This window comes from Mustelus asterias, chromosome 15 (assembly GCF_964213995.1).
Source record: "Mustelus asterias chromosome 15, sMusAst1.hap1.1, whole genome shotgun sequence".
Taxonomy (NCBI): Eukaryota; Metazoa; Chordata; class Chondrichthyes; order Carcharhiniformes; family Triakidae; genus Mustelus; species Mustelus asterias.
The window spans coordinates 25,243,324-25,264,069 of record NC_135815.1 but is presented as its reverse complement, the minus strand read 5'-3'; the positions used below and the strand labels follow the sequence as shown (position 1 = coordinate 25,264,069).

The window sequence follows — 20,746 nt, the reverse complement described above, 5'->3', positions numbered from 1 at the left end:
AGTGGGGACTTTTCACCTGATTTTCACTAGATTCAATTCTGCCATGCCTTCTTGATGCCACACTCAGTGAAATGCTAGTTTGATGGCAAGAGCGGTTGCTGTAACAGAATTGAATGAATATATTACCACAGACAATACCAATGTCACATTTCCTCCATGTATATTCTACATATAGAATATGAAGAAATTTGGCTTGCAGCCAGTCTTGCAAGCAGCGAATAACTATATGATTACTGAAGCTGAGAGCAAACTTGAGATTAGGTAAAGATTTCTTATTCTTGGGATTTACTTGTAAATTAAGGCACTAAACACTTTGTTTTTAAAAAGCAGAAACTTATTATAATGGGCACCAACAACTTTGTTCTTCTCTTTCAGCACAATCTGATGACTGAAGCCATTCTTATCTTAGCAAAACTGCATTTTGTGGAGGGGTCGTATCGTGATGCACTCAGTATGTATGCTCGAATCGGAATCGATGACCTTTGCTTTGAAGATGAACCACTTTATAAGAAAAGACTGTTAGCAGAAGCCTCTGTTATTAAAGGTAACCACAATTAACTTTTATTTTGCTATATAATACTTTTAATAACTTTAGTACATGTGCAGAAAATTGAAAGACTAAGGTGAAACCTCATAGTAGTGTAGTTGAGTTGTTTTAGGGTATTGAGTGGAATTGAGAAATCTTTGGAAATGTTTTTTTGTGCTGTTAATCTTTTGCAATGTGGACATTTTTGAAAAATCTGCCTTGGTCCCTAGTGCACTTGTTCAGAGTAATCCCAATGGTAAATGACCCTAATACTTAATTATAGAATCATAGAATCCTATAGTGCAGAATGAGGCCATTCGGCCCGTCAAGTCTGCACCCACAACAATCCCACCTAGGCCCTATCCCCATAACCCCATGCATTTTACCCTAGCTAGTCTCCCTAACACCAAGGGACAATTTAGCATGGCCAATGCACCTAATCCCCACATCTTTGGACTGTGGGAGGAAACCGGAGCACCCAGAGGAAACCCACGCAGACACGGGGAGAATGTGCAAACTCCACACAGTCAGCCAAGCCGGGAATCGAACCCAGGTCCCTGGTGCTGTGAGGCAGCAATGCTAGCCACTGTGCTGCCCAATGATTTTCTTCATTGTTTTATTGAAATAAAAGCCAGTTTTCTCCTACTCTCGTCTTCACATTGGGATGCAATCCAAAGATGCCAGCTACCTTATGCAAGCGACATCTTGGTAATCAGTATTGACATTCTGCACAACTGTGTAGGATATGATGGTTGAACACAATCTAGCAGGAATCAGTTAATAAGCATTGGAAGTGTGATCTTGGCTGATTCCTCCTCACTCTTCCCTCAACGGTGGGAATTTGAGGCTAATTAGAGTAATCAGATCAACAAACTCAGCATGGACTGGGCACTGAATTTTGTGTCCTTGCTGTCTACCTCAGTTCAACTCTGATCATTTATTTGTTATTTTAGGAATTCTGGGATGAACCTGGCGGTGGGGGGGAATAGCACTGTATAGTTAACCAACACTGATTGATGCCGTCACTGCCTGCTTTTTCACGGAGTCAACAGCAGCAGTCCACTAATGGAGGAGGAAGCATTTATGGATAACAACTTGGGTTATTTTGAACTCTTCAAATCAGACATGTCTTTGTTAGGGGTGTAAGTGTAATTTAAAGTTCAATCCCATGTTTCCGCACCTCATTCAAATGGATGTAGTTTTAATGCAATCCAATATCGTATTCTTATCCTGAGACAGTTTATTGCTTGCGTTGAATAGTGATCACATACTAAACTTGATGACGTTAATTGCAAGATTTAAAGAATATTGGAATTATTAATATTGGAATAATGTGCCTCAATAATCCATTTGCAAAACTTTTAGAAGCATTGCAGTTTAATGCAAAAATAGTTTCTTGAATTGTGCTGAAGAAAATGATTGCTTGTATAGAAGTGAGCAGGAGGAGTTTGTTTGGTCTATGTTCACTATGTTCATACGGGTTGGCATATAACAAGATAATTATTTCAATCTGTACGTTTTGTTCAATCAATTCAAAGTGTGTTCATTTTATTTGTCTCCCACCACTGATTGTCAGCAAAGCTCCAGTGAAATCCATGCAGACTGTTGGAGAGTAAGTTGCACTTGTTTTCCAGTACTGCAAAGTGGGTCTAATGGAGCAGCAAAAGGAAAATAAATAGACTTCAGTTCATGTTTGAATTTGGTACTATCTTGGGCATTGTTATATTCCAAACAGTACAAACAAGCCAGCTTCAATTTCAAAGTTTAAGAAGTTTCCATTAATTGCTCTTTAAATATTTTCAGCATTAGCAAAGCACAAAAAGGAACATCATTTTTCACTTGACATCAAAAACATTGCCATATTTGGAATTGCGCACATGTGTAGTATTGTGCTTTCCTTTTGATTTGAAAGCATTGTGGACATGGGAAATCTGCCTGACTGTCACTGGGGACAAGTAGAATACTACTATGGCAAATTATTATTTGAAGTGTAATGATACTATTGAAGTACTGAAAGCGTTCAGTTTAAAAATTGTATAGTTGCTGGGTTAATCTTGAATGTTGTACCTTACTTCACAACATTGTTTTAACTGTCTTCTTCCATATGACATCAATGTTTTCACTGTTCTCCTGCAAAGCAGGGCAAAAATAGGACACGCCATCCTCTGCAGTTTACCTTGTGTTTTGTGTAAGTTTGCCTAGAATTAATAATAATTGTGTAGTGGTAGTTTTCAGTGAACCAATATAAAAATGACAATTCCTATCTTCATGAGCACAAAATCCATGTCTCTGAGGGAGAAGATGCACATTATTTATGTAACAGCAGAAGTTTGTTAACTTCAGCTTTTTATTGTGAAGCCAGAGTTCCCAAGTAATGCATTGCTCAGGAACACACTGGAATGTTACCAACATGTTGCAGTATGGAGTGAAGGGAGACTGCACCGAGGCTTTCTCTACATTGTGTGATCCCTTCTTGCAAGAATTTCATTGTGGACAGTTGGAATTCTCTCAACAACAAAATTGGCTTTTATTTTCGTACTTCATCTCACTTTACAGGAGAGAGAGAGGATGATTCTGAGCTCCATTGTCAGCAAGAGAAGGGAAGTAGTGAATTTCAGTAATGTAAACATCCTGCTGCTCAGAACACACACAAACCCATCAAGTAGCAGGTCTATTAAAGGCTACTGTGGTAAGCAGGAGGCAGGCCACTAGTTACCCCTGGCAGTATTATAAGTACCACTGCCATAAATGGATTTCTTGTCAATGAGAATGCTTAGCTTGAACACTAAATCATTTCCTCTTAGTGAATCCCAGACGCTATCATCTGGGCTCACTTGAACTTACCTGCTCGCCAGTCGAGGTCCTCACCGGCATGAATCACGTATGACCCCCTCCAATGGGGAACAGACGTGATGGCTTCGCTGGTGGGATTGGAGGCCATTGCAACCCCCGGGTGGTTGTGACTTCGTTAAGAACTGTTTTGGTAACTGTGGCAGGGGCAGAACCTGATTGGAAGGATTCAAACATGGAGTTTTGGGAATGATGGGCATAGTTTTGGGAGGCAATAGTATATTTCAGGACTTTGGCGAGGATGGAAAGGAGGAAGTATAGGTGAGTGGCCACCTTTCATTCTTTAAAACTGTGCCTTGAAGTGCTTACCATTTACATTTTATCCAGAAAGTTCTGATCCATATTCATGAAGACGCACTAATAAAATCTATTGGAGTTTGAGGATGCATATGTATCCTTTTGCAATTTCCAATTTTGTTGCTTAAGCTTCCATTATTATACTTCAAGCCCTTAAATATCTGACTATTATAAATGATTTCAAAATGACAGACGCTAAATCATAATGAACTAAAATAGCACTAAAGTTTATTCCTATGAATGGGGTACACTTTTACATAGAATAACAGCACAGTTCCACCCAATTGATCTATTCTTATGTTTATGATCTACACGAACCTCCTCCCACTCTGCTTCGTCTAACCCTGCACTTCAAACTTTACCCTGAAGAGCAACAGACGATTTAAGTACGTGCTCTAAATTACCGTGAGAATTCAGGTTAGATATGTTCACACAATACTGCAGATGAACAAGACCCTTTTTAAAAAAAAAAATAGAATTGATGTCCAATACAATTATATACATCAGTGCTCAAGAAATGGCATAACCTACTGATTTGTTGCTTCTTTTGCCTCTCTCACTTAGATTTAAGACCATATCACATCACAATTTAGGAATTTGTGATCATTTCAGATGCTTGTAGGAAAATGGTTTCTCAAATGTTTTTCTAATGCAACTGTCAATGAAAATACAGTTGCAAGATCAACAAATTGGTAATTTTATGCTTGGATTATGTGTGTATTATAAAGAGAATGGAAATAATGTACATTACCTTGTACACTTGATCGGGTGTACATTGCTAATGGGTAAATTAGTATTTTAAATTACCCCAGGTATTTGAGATGGTGATTTAATTGTGCAGTTGTGCGATCTCTTGAGCTTTTGATGTTGCACTGTGAAGATTTCGAACAAATGGAAATCGCATAGCAAGGTTTATTGCATTTGTAAATTGAAGTTTGATTCATTTATTTATGAGATAACCTCAGCTATGGACCTAAATGTGGAAATGTGCCATTTTCACTTAAATACTTTGAACAGCTATATGCTGCTTCGTGGTGTTGAGGGTTCTGGAGTTGTGTTAATCCTCTCGCTATGTATATAAGATTATTAAATACAGTTGTAGCTTTCAAATGATTGAAGAGCACATGCTGTTGTGATTTTGTTTTTTTAAAACAGCACCCCTGATACATGAGGCTTTTTCTTTGTTAGCTTAGAACAGTACAGCACAGAACAGGCCCTTCGGCCCACGATGTTGTGCCGAGCTTTATCTGAAACCAAGCTTGTTCTGCATATAATCACCAGCAAGCACCCACTGCTCAATATTAGCAGCCACTCTATTTAAACAATCGTTTTATGCACACGGGAGAAAGGTTGTACATTTCTCTGCTTAAAAATTTCACACTGTTCTTGCAAATAAGAAAATCATTTTGTTTACTTCTGTTGTAAGTGTTGCTTAATCTTGCTTTCTGTCCACTGCTGTCTGCCCTTTTTTCAGCATGCCCAGCTTGTTTCGCCAATGAGAGCACAGCGTTGAGGAGGGGTCCTACAATGGTATGTATACGTTACGCATCAAATGCCTCTGCTGAAATTACACTGCTTAATATTGCTTGATTTGCTGAGACTGGAGAATAATTGGCATGTCGGGAAACGTAATCACTTACTGATCAAGTTTCACAATTTCTGGATGTGTGTATTGCAAATTTCAGATCTGTCTCAGATATTTTCTCAGGTTAAATGTCTCTGGTGTCTTTACCTTTTTTTTTACAAAAAGATATTGTTATCTAATTTCCACATGATTCATTCAAAAACTAAACCGTCCAATCCAAAAACAGTGGCCAGGCTTGTATTGTTGGTGCAGATGGGTGGCCATACCATTTGTTTTCATATAGAGGCTAATGCTTCATTAACAAAAACAGGAATTGATGGAATTACATAGTATATCAGAGAGCCTCAATGAAGACAAAAAATAGGTTAATGTTTTGGAATCAGAATTGTTGCTCCACAGTCACTTTTCAAAAATGTTCTTTCCCACAAGATGGGGCTATTGTTCCAAACAGTCTACAGAAGGTACATTTATTGTGTCCCAAATTACAACTCATCTGTTTTACATCAAAGATGAAACTTTGATGAAAATTAGAAGCAATGTCCTCAAAGTTGGAATTTGTGGATTGGATTGAATTTGTTTGTGTCAAATTTTGTTTCTCCATAATTTTATTTCAACTGGTTTTAAAGGGGGTGAACAGCATCTGGAATTTCTGATCTGCAAGCCAAAATTCATCCACGCAGCAGGAATATATCTAGTGTTCTTCAGTGGTGGTAACACCATAGCATTTAGCAGTTAGGTTAACCTGCCCAAGATGAGTAAAACTCTTGTCTATTAAAGTTCTTAAGTTTGGGCTCCTCAGGATTCTAGCTGACTGAAGGATGGGTGTTTCATGGTGAAAGGCCTTGGTCTGATTCTGGGGAAATGATGACGAACGTGACTGTGATGGCATCAAGGTAGCAGCAGCTATCTCTGTGTCACAGCATTGCCATGGAAGGCACAACTTTTTTAGAAAGCTTGATTATTTTTACTTCATTGATGGGATTTTGAGCACTTTATAAAGAAAGTGACAGAAAAAGAAAGAAATACTGTGAACCATATTTCCTCTTGCTTCCCGTTTTTACTTTTGCTACATCCCAGGAAATGTGGTGCATTTTATAAAGAACGCTTCAGTTCCCCTTCTCAACAACTTACTTGTCAGGTTCAGGAGAGTTTCACATTTTATCACTGAAGAACAGGTCACTTAGGAGCAAGTCACTTGTGTCAGCCGTGATCTGAATAACGCCCTATACAATTGTGGCAAAACATCCATACTTTTGTATCCCATTTCCCTAGCAGTAAACAAAAATATTCAATTTGCCTTCCTAATCATTTGCTGTACCCACATACTAACTTTTTGCGATTTATGTACAAAGACACCCAGATCCCTCTGTACCTCAGAATTCTTCAATCTTTCCATTTAAATAATATGCTGCTAAAGTGAGTAAGTTCACATTTTCCCACATTATACTTCAACTGACAAATTTTTGCCCGCTCATTTAACCTATATATATCCCATTGTGGATTCCTAATGTCCTCTTCACAACAGACTTTCCTACCTGTCTTGATGCCATCAGCCAATTTAGCAACCATACATTCAGTCCTGTCATCCAAGTCATTGATATAGGTTGTAAATAGTTGAGGTCCAAGCACCTGTGGCACCCCACTTGTCATATTTTTGCCAAACCGAAAATGACTCATTTATGTTTACTCTCTACTAACCAAATCATGCAAATAAATTACACCTACACCATGAGCTCTTATTTTCTGTAGTAATCTTTGATGTGGCACCTTGTGTTAAATGGCCTCTGGAACCCTAAGTAGAGAACATCCACAGCTTCCCCTTTATCCATGTTGCTTGTTACTTCCTCAAAGAACCCCATTAAGTTAGTCAAACATAATTTCCTTTCCACATAACCATGTTGACTCTGCCTTGAGGGTTTTCTGAGTGCCCGCTATAACCTCCTCAGTTATAGAGTTCAGCATTTTCTCTATGACAGACGTTAAGCTAACTGGCCTGTAGTTTCCTGCTTTCTTTCTTCCCTCCTGTCTTGATTAAAGAAATTACATTTGATCTAATCTGATGGAACCTTTCCAGTATATCGTGAATTTTAGAAAATTAAAACCAACGCATCTACTGTCTCAGCAGCTACTTCTTTCAAGAACCTAGGATGAAGTCCATCAGGACCTGGGGACTTGTCAGCTTTTAGATATGTTTTTCACAATATCCTTTCTCTGGTGATTGTTTTAAGTTCCTCCCTCCCTTTCGCCACTTAATGCACACTTATTTCTGGGATGTTACTTGTATCCTCTACAATCGGATGCAAAATATCTGTGCAATTCATTCGCCATTTCCTTATTTTCCATTATTAATTCCTAGAGTCAACCTGGAGAGGACCAAGGCTCATTTTACATTTTTTTATTGTTAAATGCCTGTTGAAACTCTTGCTATCTGTTTTTCTAGCTAGCTTTATTTCATACTTTAATTTGTCCCTTTTTTGCCATTTTTTTGCTTTGTGTAATTCTGTCCAATTTTCCAATCTTCCACTAATCTTTGTGGAATTGTATGCTTTTTCTAAGAATTCGAAGCTATTTTTACAGTACTTAGTTAGCTACCGATGTTCAACTTTCTCCTAGAGTATTTATTTTTCACTGGAATATATCTTTGCTGAGTGAGACAAAATATTTCCTTAAATGTCTGCCACGCCATTTCTTCTGACTTATCCCTTAAACTAATTTCCTAGTTCGCTTTTTAGTCAGCTCTGTCTTCATAGCCTCGTAATTGCCTTTTTAAGTTCAAAACATTTGTCTTAGGCTCACCCTCTCTCCCTCGAACTAAATGCAAAATTCAATCATGTTATGACCACTGCTACCAAGGGGCATCTTTACAATGAAGTAATTAATTAATTCTCTCTCGTTGCACATCACCATATGTAATATAGCCTGCTCTCTGGTTTAGCATGTGCTCTCTAAGAAATGTCCTAAAAACACACAATGAATTCCTCTTCCAGGCTACCTTTGCCAATCTGATTTGCCCAATCAATATACAGATTAAAATCACCCATGGCTTTCACCATACCTTTCACACAAATTCTCATTATCTCTTCCTGCACACTCAGTCCTTCAGTGTGGTTATTGTTAGGATGCCGACAAATTACTCCCACAAGTGAATTCCTACCTTTTACTATTTTTTGCCTCTACTGACTGTACAGAACTTTAGTACTGTTCTTTGTTCTTTGATTCTACTTCTTGATCTTTCGAACGGAGGTCATCTTTCTCTGTACAAATATCTTCCTTAATTAACAGAGCTACACCCTCCACCTCTTGACAGCTACCTGTCCTTCCTAAATGAATGCGAAAGAATGCTTATTTATCTGGTCCATGGCTAGAAAAGTATCTCAGTTGGACTAATGGGAACCTAGTTTTACTGTACTAATGTCATTCTATAAATACAGGTTGTTGGATATCAGGAGATCCATGGTAGTCTGCATCTTCCCAGAAAATGTCATTCATTGCCTCTGAACAGTCGGCTTGCCTCCTTGTGTGGTTCATTATTCTGATGAAAATGACCACCACTTTGTGCTCTTTCCATTCCCAAACTAACGTGTGTCCTAAAACAAAAGCTTTTGTTGTTTCTTTTTATGAATAAAAAATTACTTTTTTTTCCGTGTCACAAGTGGGCTTACATTAACATTGCAATGAAGTTACTGTGAAAATCCCCTAGTTGCCACACTCTTGTGCCTATTCGGGTACACTGAGGGTGAATTTAGCATGACCAATGCACCTAACCAGGACGTCTTTCGGACTGTGGGAGGAAACCGGAGCACCTGGAGGAAACCCATGCAGACACGGGGAGAACGTGCAGACTGCACACAGACAGTGGCCCAAGATGGGAATTGAATTCTGATCCTTGGTGCTGTGAGGCAGCAGTGCTAACCACTGTGCCACCATGCTGTCCCCTGTTTCCCATTTCTCAGAGCAAAGATTTTAAAGAGTTTGTACTATCTTTAATTGTTTGCACGTCTAGAAATGACTCTCATGGTGTTTAGGTGAAACAATGTTCATTTATCTGGGGTGCAAGGTTGGAGGAGCTGGACCGATTGGGGCATAAATATTGAAATTGCCATTTTAAAAATATTTTACTTCATTTGAATTTAACTTTATTTTCCTTTACTTCATTTTAGCTGCTTAATATTAGCATCTGTTTAAAGTTTTATATTTAGTAATTAACTGTGAGCTGTGGTCTGAGGTGGTAATAGGTAATTAATTGATTATAAACGAGTTGTAATTAACTGATCTCTCACCTGTTTTTGCCCTGGAGCAGTTGGACAATCAGATGAATTTATTACTGTGTAAATTTGAGTTGAGTATTGAGAGTCCAATCTTAAACTGCAAGAAGCCAATGGGGTGTGACAGATGAGGAAAATGATGGAGTTTAGCCTCAGTGGGGCCGTCGCACACATGCTTTTCTTTCTCCGAATTAATACTTGTGTGAAGTGAATATGATTCTTAGACAGTTTGATATTGGGGATAGCATTTGCAGCCTATCCTTGCGGTGTGTGTCTAATACAATTTGTGGGTAATTATGGGCACTAAATGTCAGAAAATTGAACAGCGGAAACTCTATGCTTGAGCAGTAATTTGCCACATTATAGCCTCAGAAAGAATGAAGAATTTCTGGTAGATGCCCTCCAGGACATGGTGAGCTAAGAGACAGTGCAGATAGTTTAGGAAATTGATAACATAGAAAGAAAAGCAGTTTGCCATCTACAGTAGAAGGAGACATGCTTCACAGTTGTAGGGAACCTCCAAGTTACTGGAACTATCCGATAGACATTTCATGCCCACCTCGAACCAGCCATAGGAGAAACTCAGAGGAAGGTGGTTCTAAGCCACAAGTGCAACCTTGTATCTTGTGTTGTTTGTTGACCATGGTTACTTGCTTGCACAAGTGGAACCTTTGCCTTTTTAGTGTATATCTTGGTTTTGTATCATATCAAATACACCTTAGAATGCTTCCCACTGTTTCTTGGTAGGGTTATCCATTAATGGGTTATGTTCAGGCCAGTTTATGCCAATCAATTCACTTGTTAACCCATTGAAACTTGCCATACTGTAACAGCTTGCTTTTGACTCCCCTCTTCTCCCCCTCAAACCTAATCAACTGCAGGTTGGTTAACTGTTTTGCCGAGAATCTCCATTCAGTCTGCAAGCATGACTCTGAACTTCTGCTCGTTTGCTATTTAAACTCTCAGTTCCACTATTACTCTGACCTCTCTGCCCTTGGCCTCCTATATAGTTCTAATGAAGCTCAAGAAACTGTATCTCATCTTTCGATTAGGCACTTTGCAATCAGCTGGCACAATGAATGGTGAGTACTGTTCTTTCACTGCTGACCACAAAATCTGGCCCAGTGATACTCTTGAAGTCTAGCTTGATTCTGAAGAGCCCTTGACTGTATCCTTGGGTGTTCAGACCCTCTTCAAGGTCTTTATTTCCTTTATTATAATATGCACTGATTCAAACAATGTAACCTATAAAACCTGTTATTTTCCAAAGGCTTTAACAAGTAGTTTTTACATTATTGCTATTGCTGATTAATCTTTAGTGATCCCAAATTCTTCCCTCAATCTACAAACTTTAGTGGGTACCCAATGCACATATTTAGTTTTTCATAAATGCAAATGCATGACTGCACTTATTTAATTCGAAGGAAATCCATCGCACATTTCAAGGTGCCAGAGCAATGATGGATGATTCCTTCCTTGAAAAACATTAATAAATCAATTATGTTTTGATGACAATTTGGCTGTTTTCATTGTTTTTCAAATTACCAGATTTATTGAAATAACTGACTCCATGATGAAATTTGAACCATTGATCTTTGCTACTCAGGTGCCATAGCCACAAGGGGACTGACTACCTGTTTATGACTTGAAAATGGGGACTGATTTATGTTTCTGCATTCTGGTCCAGCTATTCCCCCACATTCTAAACCTGCATTAGATAAAGACTACATTTGGTTTTGATTCCCCTCATGGAAGATTGACTATTAGATTATTTAGAGTACTCCCCTACCAACAAGGATGGGAGGACATTGGAGAAATTGAGTCCAGTGGTGACACAACCTTAGCTAAGAGTTTCAGTAGCCAGGATGGGGACGTACTATTATAAGGACAGGATATACCACACAATGATTGCAAGTTAATTATAAATGAGGTAGACCTTTCAGCTCATCTTAATCCATCAAGGAAAACCCCACCAATCACCAGTTATAGCATCTATTTTTTTCTGAAATAATTATGAGGATTTTGCTTGCTTTGTTCTATCTGCAAGTTCATCTTGCATGTTGGTGGCTTTTGTGTGAAGACTAATTTCTTGTTATTAATCTTGAAATTGTTTTTTGCTAATTTGAACCTGTTTCCTAGTTCTACTCCCATTGCTTAAGTTAAAATAAGATTCTTTGTTAACCTTTTCTCGGGTCACTTCTCAGGAGACTCCTTTCTAAGCTCAAAATCTATCCAGTCTTTCTTTAAACTCAGACTCCTGACATAGGGGTTCAATCTTGCGGCTTCTCTCTTCACTGCCTCCAGCACTTGAATGTCTTTCTTTGTGACCAAAGCCCAGAGACCGTGTTCCAGATACAGTCTAACCAGAGCAAAATCAATCAAATGAGTTCAGACAAATGTCTTGGGCATAGATTAAAATAGCTAATGTGGCAGAAGGCTCAACGGAATGCCAGATCACTTACTGGATTCCCTTCCAACATAAGCCTTGCACATTATCTCATTAATGCAAGGCTAACATCTGATGTCCCAAAACTCTGCTTGCACTTTTTTCAAAAGTGTCTTGAAATATTTTATGCCCACACTTGTGCACCTCAAAGAGTTCCCTCAATACCCCACTGAAGTCTAACCAGAATTATTGCACAAGACTCTGAATTTGCATGTATGAACTTCTGAGTCAAATGTCAGAGTGCACCAATGCAGGGCAGACGAGATTTTATTGATCTTGTTTACTGAGCATGCTATTAGAAACACTAAATTAAACATTTTTATGTCAGAAAGAGGGTTGAAACTTTCAGTTTAAAGTGTTAATGCTGAGAGCATCTAACTTTCTTCTGTTTAGTATTCAAAGATCAAAACGTCTCCCAGTAATGAATTACAAACGGGTCGGCAAAATGAAATGCTATTTCCCCATTCCTGAAATGCTGCAGAATTGATGGACACGCCTTCCTTTCTTGAAGTGTTGATATACCAATCGTTTTCCTTTGTTAATTCAATTCCTGTTGCTTTAATTCTTTAGTTTTCTGCTCTCAGACTTAAGGCGAGTAACAAATAATTGATTCAAATTTGAATGCACACTAGGGGCTGTTGTTTTAGGCCCTAATGGATGAGCACTGAATTTCATGATTCCCTGGCTCTATCCTGTCCCCAGGCCACTTTTCCAGTGGCGGGATGGAGGAACAGCAGGATTGCTTACGAGCGGCATGTTGCCAATTTGACTGATTTCCCTGTAAATCTCCAGGCGCGAAGGTGGCAGGGAAGCTCCCTGTGGATGGCCTCCCGCCAGCAGACTAAGGGAGTGGGTGGGCAGCACTCCAGGTAGGTGCAGAAGCCCCTCCAGCCTGCCTGGCTACAGCTGTAATGATGTGGAGATGCTGGCGTTGGACTGGGGCAAACACAGTAAGAGTTTTAACTACACCAGGTTAAAGTCCAACAGGTTTATTTGGTAGCAAATGCTCTCAGCAGATTTCCACTCCATCTGACGAAGGAGCAGCGCTCCAAAAGCTAATGGCATTTGCTACCAAATAAACCTGTTGGACTTTAACCTGGTGTTGTCAAAACTCTTACAGCTGAAACCACAGGCCAACCTGTGAAAGGCCTCGTCAAAGTGGTGAGGTTGCCAACTCTTTTTAAACGTTAAATGTAAGGAAGTGGGAGAGAGGATGTTCCATGTTGCGGCGCCCTCTCTCTCACAGGAAATGGCATCCTGCATCTGAGCTGATGAGTCCACCTTCTGGCCACCAACTGGCTAATTTGTGGAAAAATTACAGATGAATGACTGTTCCTTACACAATGTGAGCTTTTGAAGGTGACGTCACAGGTGGAGAAGGTGGTGAAGAAGGCATATGGCATGCTTGCCTTTTATAGGATGGGGCATAGAGTATAAAAGTTGGGGTCTGATGTTGCAGATGTATAGAACGTTGGTTCGGCCGCATTTGGAATACTGTGTCCAGTTCTGGTCGCCACACTACCAGAAGGACGTGGAGGCTTTGGAGAGAGTACAGAGGAGGTTTACCAGGATGTTGCCTGGTATGGAGGGGCTTAGTTGTGAGGAGAGATTGGGTAAACTGGGGTTGTTCTCCCTGGAAAGACGGAGGATGAGGGGTGACCTAATAGAGGTGTATAAAATTATGAAAGGCATAGATAGGGTGAATGGTGGGAAGCTTTTCCCCAGGTCGGTGGTGACGTTCACGAGGGGTCATAGATTCAAGGTGAAGGGGGGAAGGTTTAACACAGATATCAGAAGGACATATTTTACACAGAGGGTGGTGGGGGCCTGGAATGCGCTGCCAGGTAAGGTGGTGGAGGCTGACACATTGGGAACGTTTAAGACTTATCTAGACAGCCATGCGAACGGAGTGGGAATGGAGGTATACAAAAGAATGGTCTAGTTTGGACCAGGGAGCGGCACGGGCTTGGAGGGCTGAAGGGCCTGTTCCTGTGCTGTATTGTTCTTTGTTCTGATTCCCATTTAAACCTCATGGTGGGGTCTTGAGCTCGCAGGGAAATCGTGCCCTGAGTTTTACAACACGGTAAATGATTTGTGTCATTCCTGGCGGGGCCCATCTTTTCCTGCTGGAGATGAAAACATCATATTGCATGTCTTTGAGGCTGTGTAAAGCAGCACACTATCTTATTTAGCATTCATAAATGTGTTCCAAGAAAACAGTGTGATAAATAAAAACATGTTAAATGAAAATCACCTTCCCCTGCAAAAATATAAGGGTTAACCATGTTCCTGACCTATGATTTTCATGTTAAAAACCCAATTTCTGCCTTGAACCTAACCGGTCCAAAAATCCTCTTAGTAACTCTTAATAACTTATTAGTTTACTAACTGTTTGATTTAGCTCCTGCTTGTCCCTTCTCTCTCCTACTGTCTTATTCAGCACTTTCCTTCCTATCCCTCTCCCAATCCCTCCCTCTTTCTTGCTGTCCCTCTCGCTCCCTCGTTCACTTCTTTCCTACTGCCATCCCTGTTCTGGCCGAACATGGTCTTAGGAAAGGGATGGAAAGCCAAGCTGTGGGTGGGAAACAGTAAGGATTCGGGAATGGTGCGGCGAGCAGGAGGCTCAGTGGAGGGAAGCGGTGAGTGGGAGAGGGAAGCAAGGGGTGGGGAGAGGCTATCAGCAAAACAAGTGTTTGTTTTGTATAAAGACAAACTAAGCATGTGCAGCGACTGTCCTGAAACTAAAACGGATGCAGTGCTATTTGGGGAAATTACTTAATTTACAAACTGTTAAAGTGAAAATGCGCTATTAGAATGTGCTTTAAATGGATGATACCTGAAGCAACCAATAGGTTAACATGTCTTAGCAGCCTCAAATGTGATGGCTGTGTCATCATCAATGGCTTGAATTAGTTTGCTGCAAATGACGTGAGGGAAGGATATTTTGAAATCTTGTATAATGCTACAGGCCACTGGCAAACTTGTGTTGTCAGGGAGATGTTACAAAGGTTAATCTTGCGTTGTGCCTGGAAACATTGCCCATTATCAGCAGAGGTTTTCATTGCTTCCAACCATTTCAAAGCCAGTTTGAAAATTTTACAAATCATCCAACCATTCCAATTGTTCTTTCCCACTGATGATTTCAAAAGTGAGAATTTTCAGATTTCATTAACAGCAGTACAGCATTCAAAATTGTGACAGGTCAACCCTGACGCATCGCTTTTTCCCTCTTATGACGGACATTCTTTTGAATGTTAGTATTTTGTTCCAGGCTGTTCTCTGATATACTTTTTTAGATTGCAACTGGAGATGTTCTGTTGAACTAGCATAAGAACAACAAAACCTTCCTTTCTTGATCAATAAACTGTTCAACCTCAACCTTTTTACCATGGATCCCCTTGAATCTAATGTTGTTCTGCATTTTCCAGGGGTTAAGTCAGATTCTGTGGCTAGTTTGAAATCAAACTTTCCCATTTCTGTTTGAACAAGGGGAGGCAATGGCCCAGTGGTATTATTGCTAGACTATGAATCCAGAAACTCGGCTAATGTTCTGGGGGACCTGGGTTCGAATCCCGCCCACGGCAGATGATGGAATTTCAATTCAGTAAAAATATCTGGAATTAAGAATCTACTGATGACCATGAAACGATTGTCGGAAGAACCCATCTAGTTCACTAATGTCCTTTAGGGAAGGAAATCTGTCGTTGTTACCTGGTCTGGCCTACATGTGACTCCAGAGCCACAGCAATGTGGTTGACTCTCAACTGCCCTCCAAGGGTAACTAGGGATGGGTAATAAATGCTGGGCCCAGCCAGCGACACCCATGTCCCATGAATGAATTTAAAAAAATAACAGTGGGCCACTTCTCAGAGTGTCTACATTTTGGATACCTTCGGCATTTCAATGGTCTGAAAAATCTGCACCTTGCTTTTCGATGGAAACACCAAGCGAGTTCTGCCAGATATTTTACTTTAAAGTGAAAACACAGAAGTGCAGAAATACTCAGCAGGTTGGACAGCATCTGTGGAGAGGAACAGAATTGCTGGTTCAGGTCATGCAGCTGAGTATTTCCAGTACTTTCTGTTTTCATTTCAGATGGCGGGACACGGGCAGGATTTTCCAGTTTGAGGCAAGCGTGACTGGAAAATTCTGCCCAATGTGTCTAAAGCCGGTTATTACGGTTCTAATTAATAATTTAATTGGCATTCTCATAAGCTTTTAGGTTTATTAAGATGTGGATGCAAATCACTTGGTTTTTTAAATCCTTACCATGTAACATATGCTTACCATTGCAAGCAAAGGCTAACATGAAAGGCAAATGGTTTTGGGACAATTTGATTCATATAGTTTATGATCATACTGGTGATTAGTAAATCTAGATTATGCTGTATCTAGATAGATACATATATTCTAAGTATGTTTAAAATTATGATTTCTATGAGCATAGAACAGAATCAAGGTCGCCTTTACTGTCAGTGTTGAAAAGCCTGCCAATAAAGACAACATGCAATTAACTAGACAACCAGGTGGAGGGGAAGACGGTTAGAAGAACATCACACAGGGATGGGGGGGAAATGAGCAAATTGTTCAGTGTGGCAAGGCTGAAATTCCAAATTCTTTTAAAACTACACAAGTCCCGTGATATAATAATTAAATAAATGAGCCTATTAACAATGTTTTGTCCCATCTGCTAGTTTCTCATTCAGCCTTTCGCTCTCCGAGGATATCAGCATCAAACTGAATTGATACATTTGCTGCGTACATGTTAAAATAAAAGACTTGAGTTTAATATTTTTGAAATATATTTAGTCCAGGAATCAAAAGCTATGTTATTGTAATGCCCCAAGAATTCTTTGGAAAAATACTACAAATGCCAGATAGTGACGTTTGCTGTGAAGTAATAGTGATTGGTGGGATTTTGTATCATCAGATCAAACGTTATAAAATTGGTAATCATCTTTGTCATGAACTGTTCTTGAGGTACTACAGTATTTCCAAGCTCAAATAATATCAGAAAACTTTCATATGAAAAGAGACACTAGCAATAATCAGGAATTACAATTTTCCCCCAATTTTTCTTCCTCCTCTGGAGACTCGTGACTCTTCCTGGGTACCAGGTTGGCTACTGTATTGGTATCTCTGCGTCTTGCTTTTCAATCCTTGCCCCCAAAACCATTCTTCATAGAATCAAGAGAATCCCCACAGTGCAGAAGAAAGCCATTCGGCCCATTGAGTCTGTGCCAACTCTCCGAAAGAACATCCTAACCACGTGTGAGTCTAGATAATACAACAGATTATTCTGACATGGACATTTCCTGATCATGTCTTTGCTTGACATCTGCATGAAAGCACATTCCAACAGAGCTATAGTAAAGTGATTGGGAGTTGGAATTCATATTTTTAGCTTTTGTAGGGGAAGATTGAGAAAATGATCTTAACTAAAAAGCAACTGTCTAGAATGGGTCATGTCTTTAGTCTCTGGGTCAACATAGACTGGACGTACCACAAGATGAACCCTGTGGAAGTCCTGATGCGCTGACCTCCATGGGAATTGCCTGGGAAGTTTAATCTTCTGATAGGCAGTTCCCCTTCTGCCCGAGACCCTGTGCAAATGTCTCTGAGATTTCGGACAGTTTCATGGGACTTATCTGCATAGTTACCCAGGAAATGTTAGACAGAGAAAACCTAATCTTACTCCTGGGTAACTTCCAGAATTGACTCCCTTGCAATTCATCACATGGATCCCACACCCCGACTATCCCCCTTGAATCCCCCTGATTAGCCCTCCTGAACTCCAACTTGCCCTACCCCTACCACCACCGCGTGACTACCCCTCCTGGCCTCCTGACTATTCTCTCTTTTTTTCCTTCCCTCCTCCCCAAATACCCAACACTCACCTGCCACCTCACCAACCCTACCCATGTCTTCCATCCTACCCACTTGTCTCACTCACCTAACTGCCCTTCCAACCCATCCATTCACTCATTCATCCACTCACCCATTCATTAACATTCATTCAATCATCCATTCACACTTTAAGTTTACTATATGGCAGCTAAGTGCCTCCCCCCACTCTTCCACCCCTCCCTGACTACATCATTTCAACAGAGTTCCCTGATGGCCTCTGCGCTCCGCAGTTCAGAGAAAGCCGGGCTTGGAAGACCCGGCAAGAAATGAGGAGCAGCATCAAGGCAGGGGAAAGTTTGAATAGAGTGGCAATCCAAAGATGATTATCGCTTCTCAGAAGATCTGGGCCCATGAGCAAGTGTTTAGCAAATTATGAAATGTTTGGTTAGCCTCCAGTTGAGTGGGTGGGTAGAAACTACTCCAGTTTCACCATCACAGTTTACAATGCCATCTGCACTGATCACAGTGAATCCTGCACATTTTGGAATCTGTTTTCCTGAATTTATTCCTAAGCTTTTATAATGTTTCATAACATATAATACTATAATAATAAATAATGGAGCCTATACATTATGTAAAGGTATGTCTTGTCAATAAAAAATACTTAGTTTTGAACTCATTCATTTTTATTAATGAGTTATGCTCAGAAAAAGATGTGGAATCTTCAATCAGAGCAATCTATTAATAGCATTTCCATTTCTCAGGCTTGTCTCTCGAGCGACAGGCTTCATCTGTTACCTCACGGGTTCGTCTGTTTGAACGAGAGGAAGAGATAATCTCATGTTTTGAGAAAGCTGGTGACAGTACTCTGGTCTATTTACAAGAAGTAGAGCGGGTAAGCAAAACCCTTTCAACTTAAAGCTTTGCTTTAAATTAAAATAAAGTAGGAGTGAGGGGAAGAAGTCTGAGATATTTTAGCAAATTGGATGGCAGTAGATTTGCATATTTTCTTGGTCCTTTGGGACTTGGCGTTGAATTTACGTCAGAGTGAGTTGGAAGGCTTTTTTTCTAGAAAGAATTTGACATGAAGTCACCCCTTGGATGCCCTGGAGTATTGCAGCTGACATCCTGAGATCTGTTAATAACAGAGAATAAAAGTACAACTCATTATTAATATCTTCAGTACTTTAGTGTTGATTTGGCTTTTCCGATCCAACACAGATAGGCAAAGCCAAATCAGGCATGTGCCTGCCACCTCGCGTTTGGATGTGGAGCTGGAACAGGATGTTTTGTTTTTTCCCAGTACCCAAATCCTTTTCCCCTCTCCTTTCTTAATGGTGATGACTGTTCTTGGGGTGCAGCTCCATGGATGCCAGCAGTCCTCTAGCACCTGATTCATGTGGCTAGTTGTGAACAGAGAGACTAGAATCTTTTGGAGGAAGGGGAGTTTGTTTATAGCCCACCAGATCCTGTTCTCACTGATGTTTATGGTTATGCATTTTGAGTAGTTGCTGGATAGCAATCGGGAGCAAGATTAGTTGATGTGTTATTTTCTGCTGCCTTCTTTTATAGTTTGTTAACATTGCTACTGCCTCATGTTTTGAGTTCAACTAATGCAGCACGGACAAACCTGGGGCAAATCCAAGATCTTCCTGGTCTGCGTGGCTCTGTGTGATGTAGTTTTTGTCCACTGATCCGTCAAAGAACTTGTTGGGAATCTATAAGTTCAAACAATGAACCTAGAATAGGGCTTTGCCTAGATTAAATAATATCATAACGGTATATAAAAATCTATCGTGGATTTTCGCAGTAACCTCATTGCAGTGTTAATGTAAGCCTACCTGTGACATTAATAAATAAACTTTATTACAATGTCTCAAAGTGATTCACACAAACTGCATTTGAAGTTCATTGTTCTTATATTGGCAAATACCACAACAATTTTACACTAGCAATATGAGCACGAGCGGCAATGAGAAGAATGATAATTAAATGGTTTTCTAATTTGAGGAAGAGATGTTGCCTAATATATTGGGAGAATCCTTTGTTCTTCTTTGAATAAACACCACAAACTCTTTTTAATATCATTTGGATCCTTGGAAAAATCCAATAGAACTTATATAATGAAGCTTGTTTTCACTGAGATTGGACTGAGAATACAGAGGTAAAGGTAAAGGGATGCTGCATTTCTTCTGCTGATGAAGAGCCTTCTATCTATTATTTATTTTACACTCTTCCTCTCATTTAATATGTTTATGTTCTCCCGGTTACTGTCATTCTTTCTCTTTTCTTCTCTTTTGAAATGCTGCATATAATTAATACTTTTTTCAATGGAAAAGAATAAAAAAGATCCACCATCTATAAATATTTGCTAATCTATTGATGAAGCAGAACAACTAGGCAGCCTAAGTTGATTTCCCCTTCCCTTTTCTGCAATTCTGCTTTGCTTGTTTATCCAGGTCTCCGAAGCAAAAAGGGAACATGCTAAAGGCATTGTGCCAGCAGGCACTTGGGTTTCTGTTTTTTAGATGTACATGAAAAATACATTTTTCTCTGCTAGAAAAAGACAGTGGTAACATTTTAGTGCAGCGGTAGCTTAGGGCACTGCTCTATATCATTCTCACTGACAGTGGATTTCAGAATTTATCGTTTCGGAAAAATGTCATGGATTGCCAGCGCCCCCCTCCCCCCAAATACATTTTTTACAAGTACCATTATTCATCCCGTTGGTGAGAACAATTAGTAAGGTATGAGATTAATTTATTCCAAAATAGGAATCTCATGGAGACAAAACTCTTCAAAAGAAATATGAATTTCACAGTGACCAACATAAAGAATTGCACAACAGGATTTCACCACTTAAGACTTTTACTGTGACAAGAAATCTGAAATCATCATTGATTAAACATTATCTATTTGGCAACTAATAC

General features: G+C 39.8%; 1 protein-coding gene across 1 annotated transcript in view; it reads left to right on the top strand.

Moving 5' to 3' along the window:
• LOC144504409 (tetratricopeptide repeat protein 7A-like) overlaps positions 1 to 20,746 on the top strand; it is a 272,644-nt gene that overhangs the window by 17,440 nt on the left and 234,458 nt on the right. The window contains exons 3-4 of the mRNA XM_078229665.1: positions 376 to 544; positions 18,581 to 18,711. Of these exons, the coding sequence (XP_078085791.1) occupies positions 376 to 544; positions 18,581 to 18,711 (300 nt within the window). The remainder of the gene's footprint in view (positions 1 to 375; positions 545 to 18,580; positions 18,712 to 20,746) is intronic.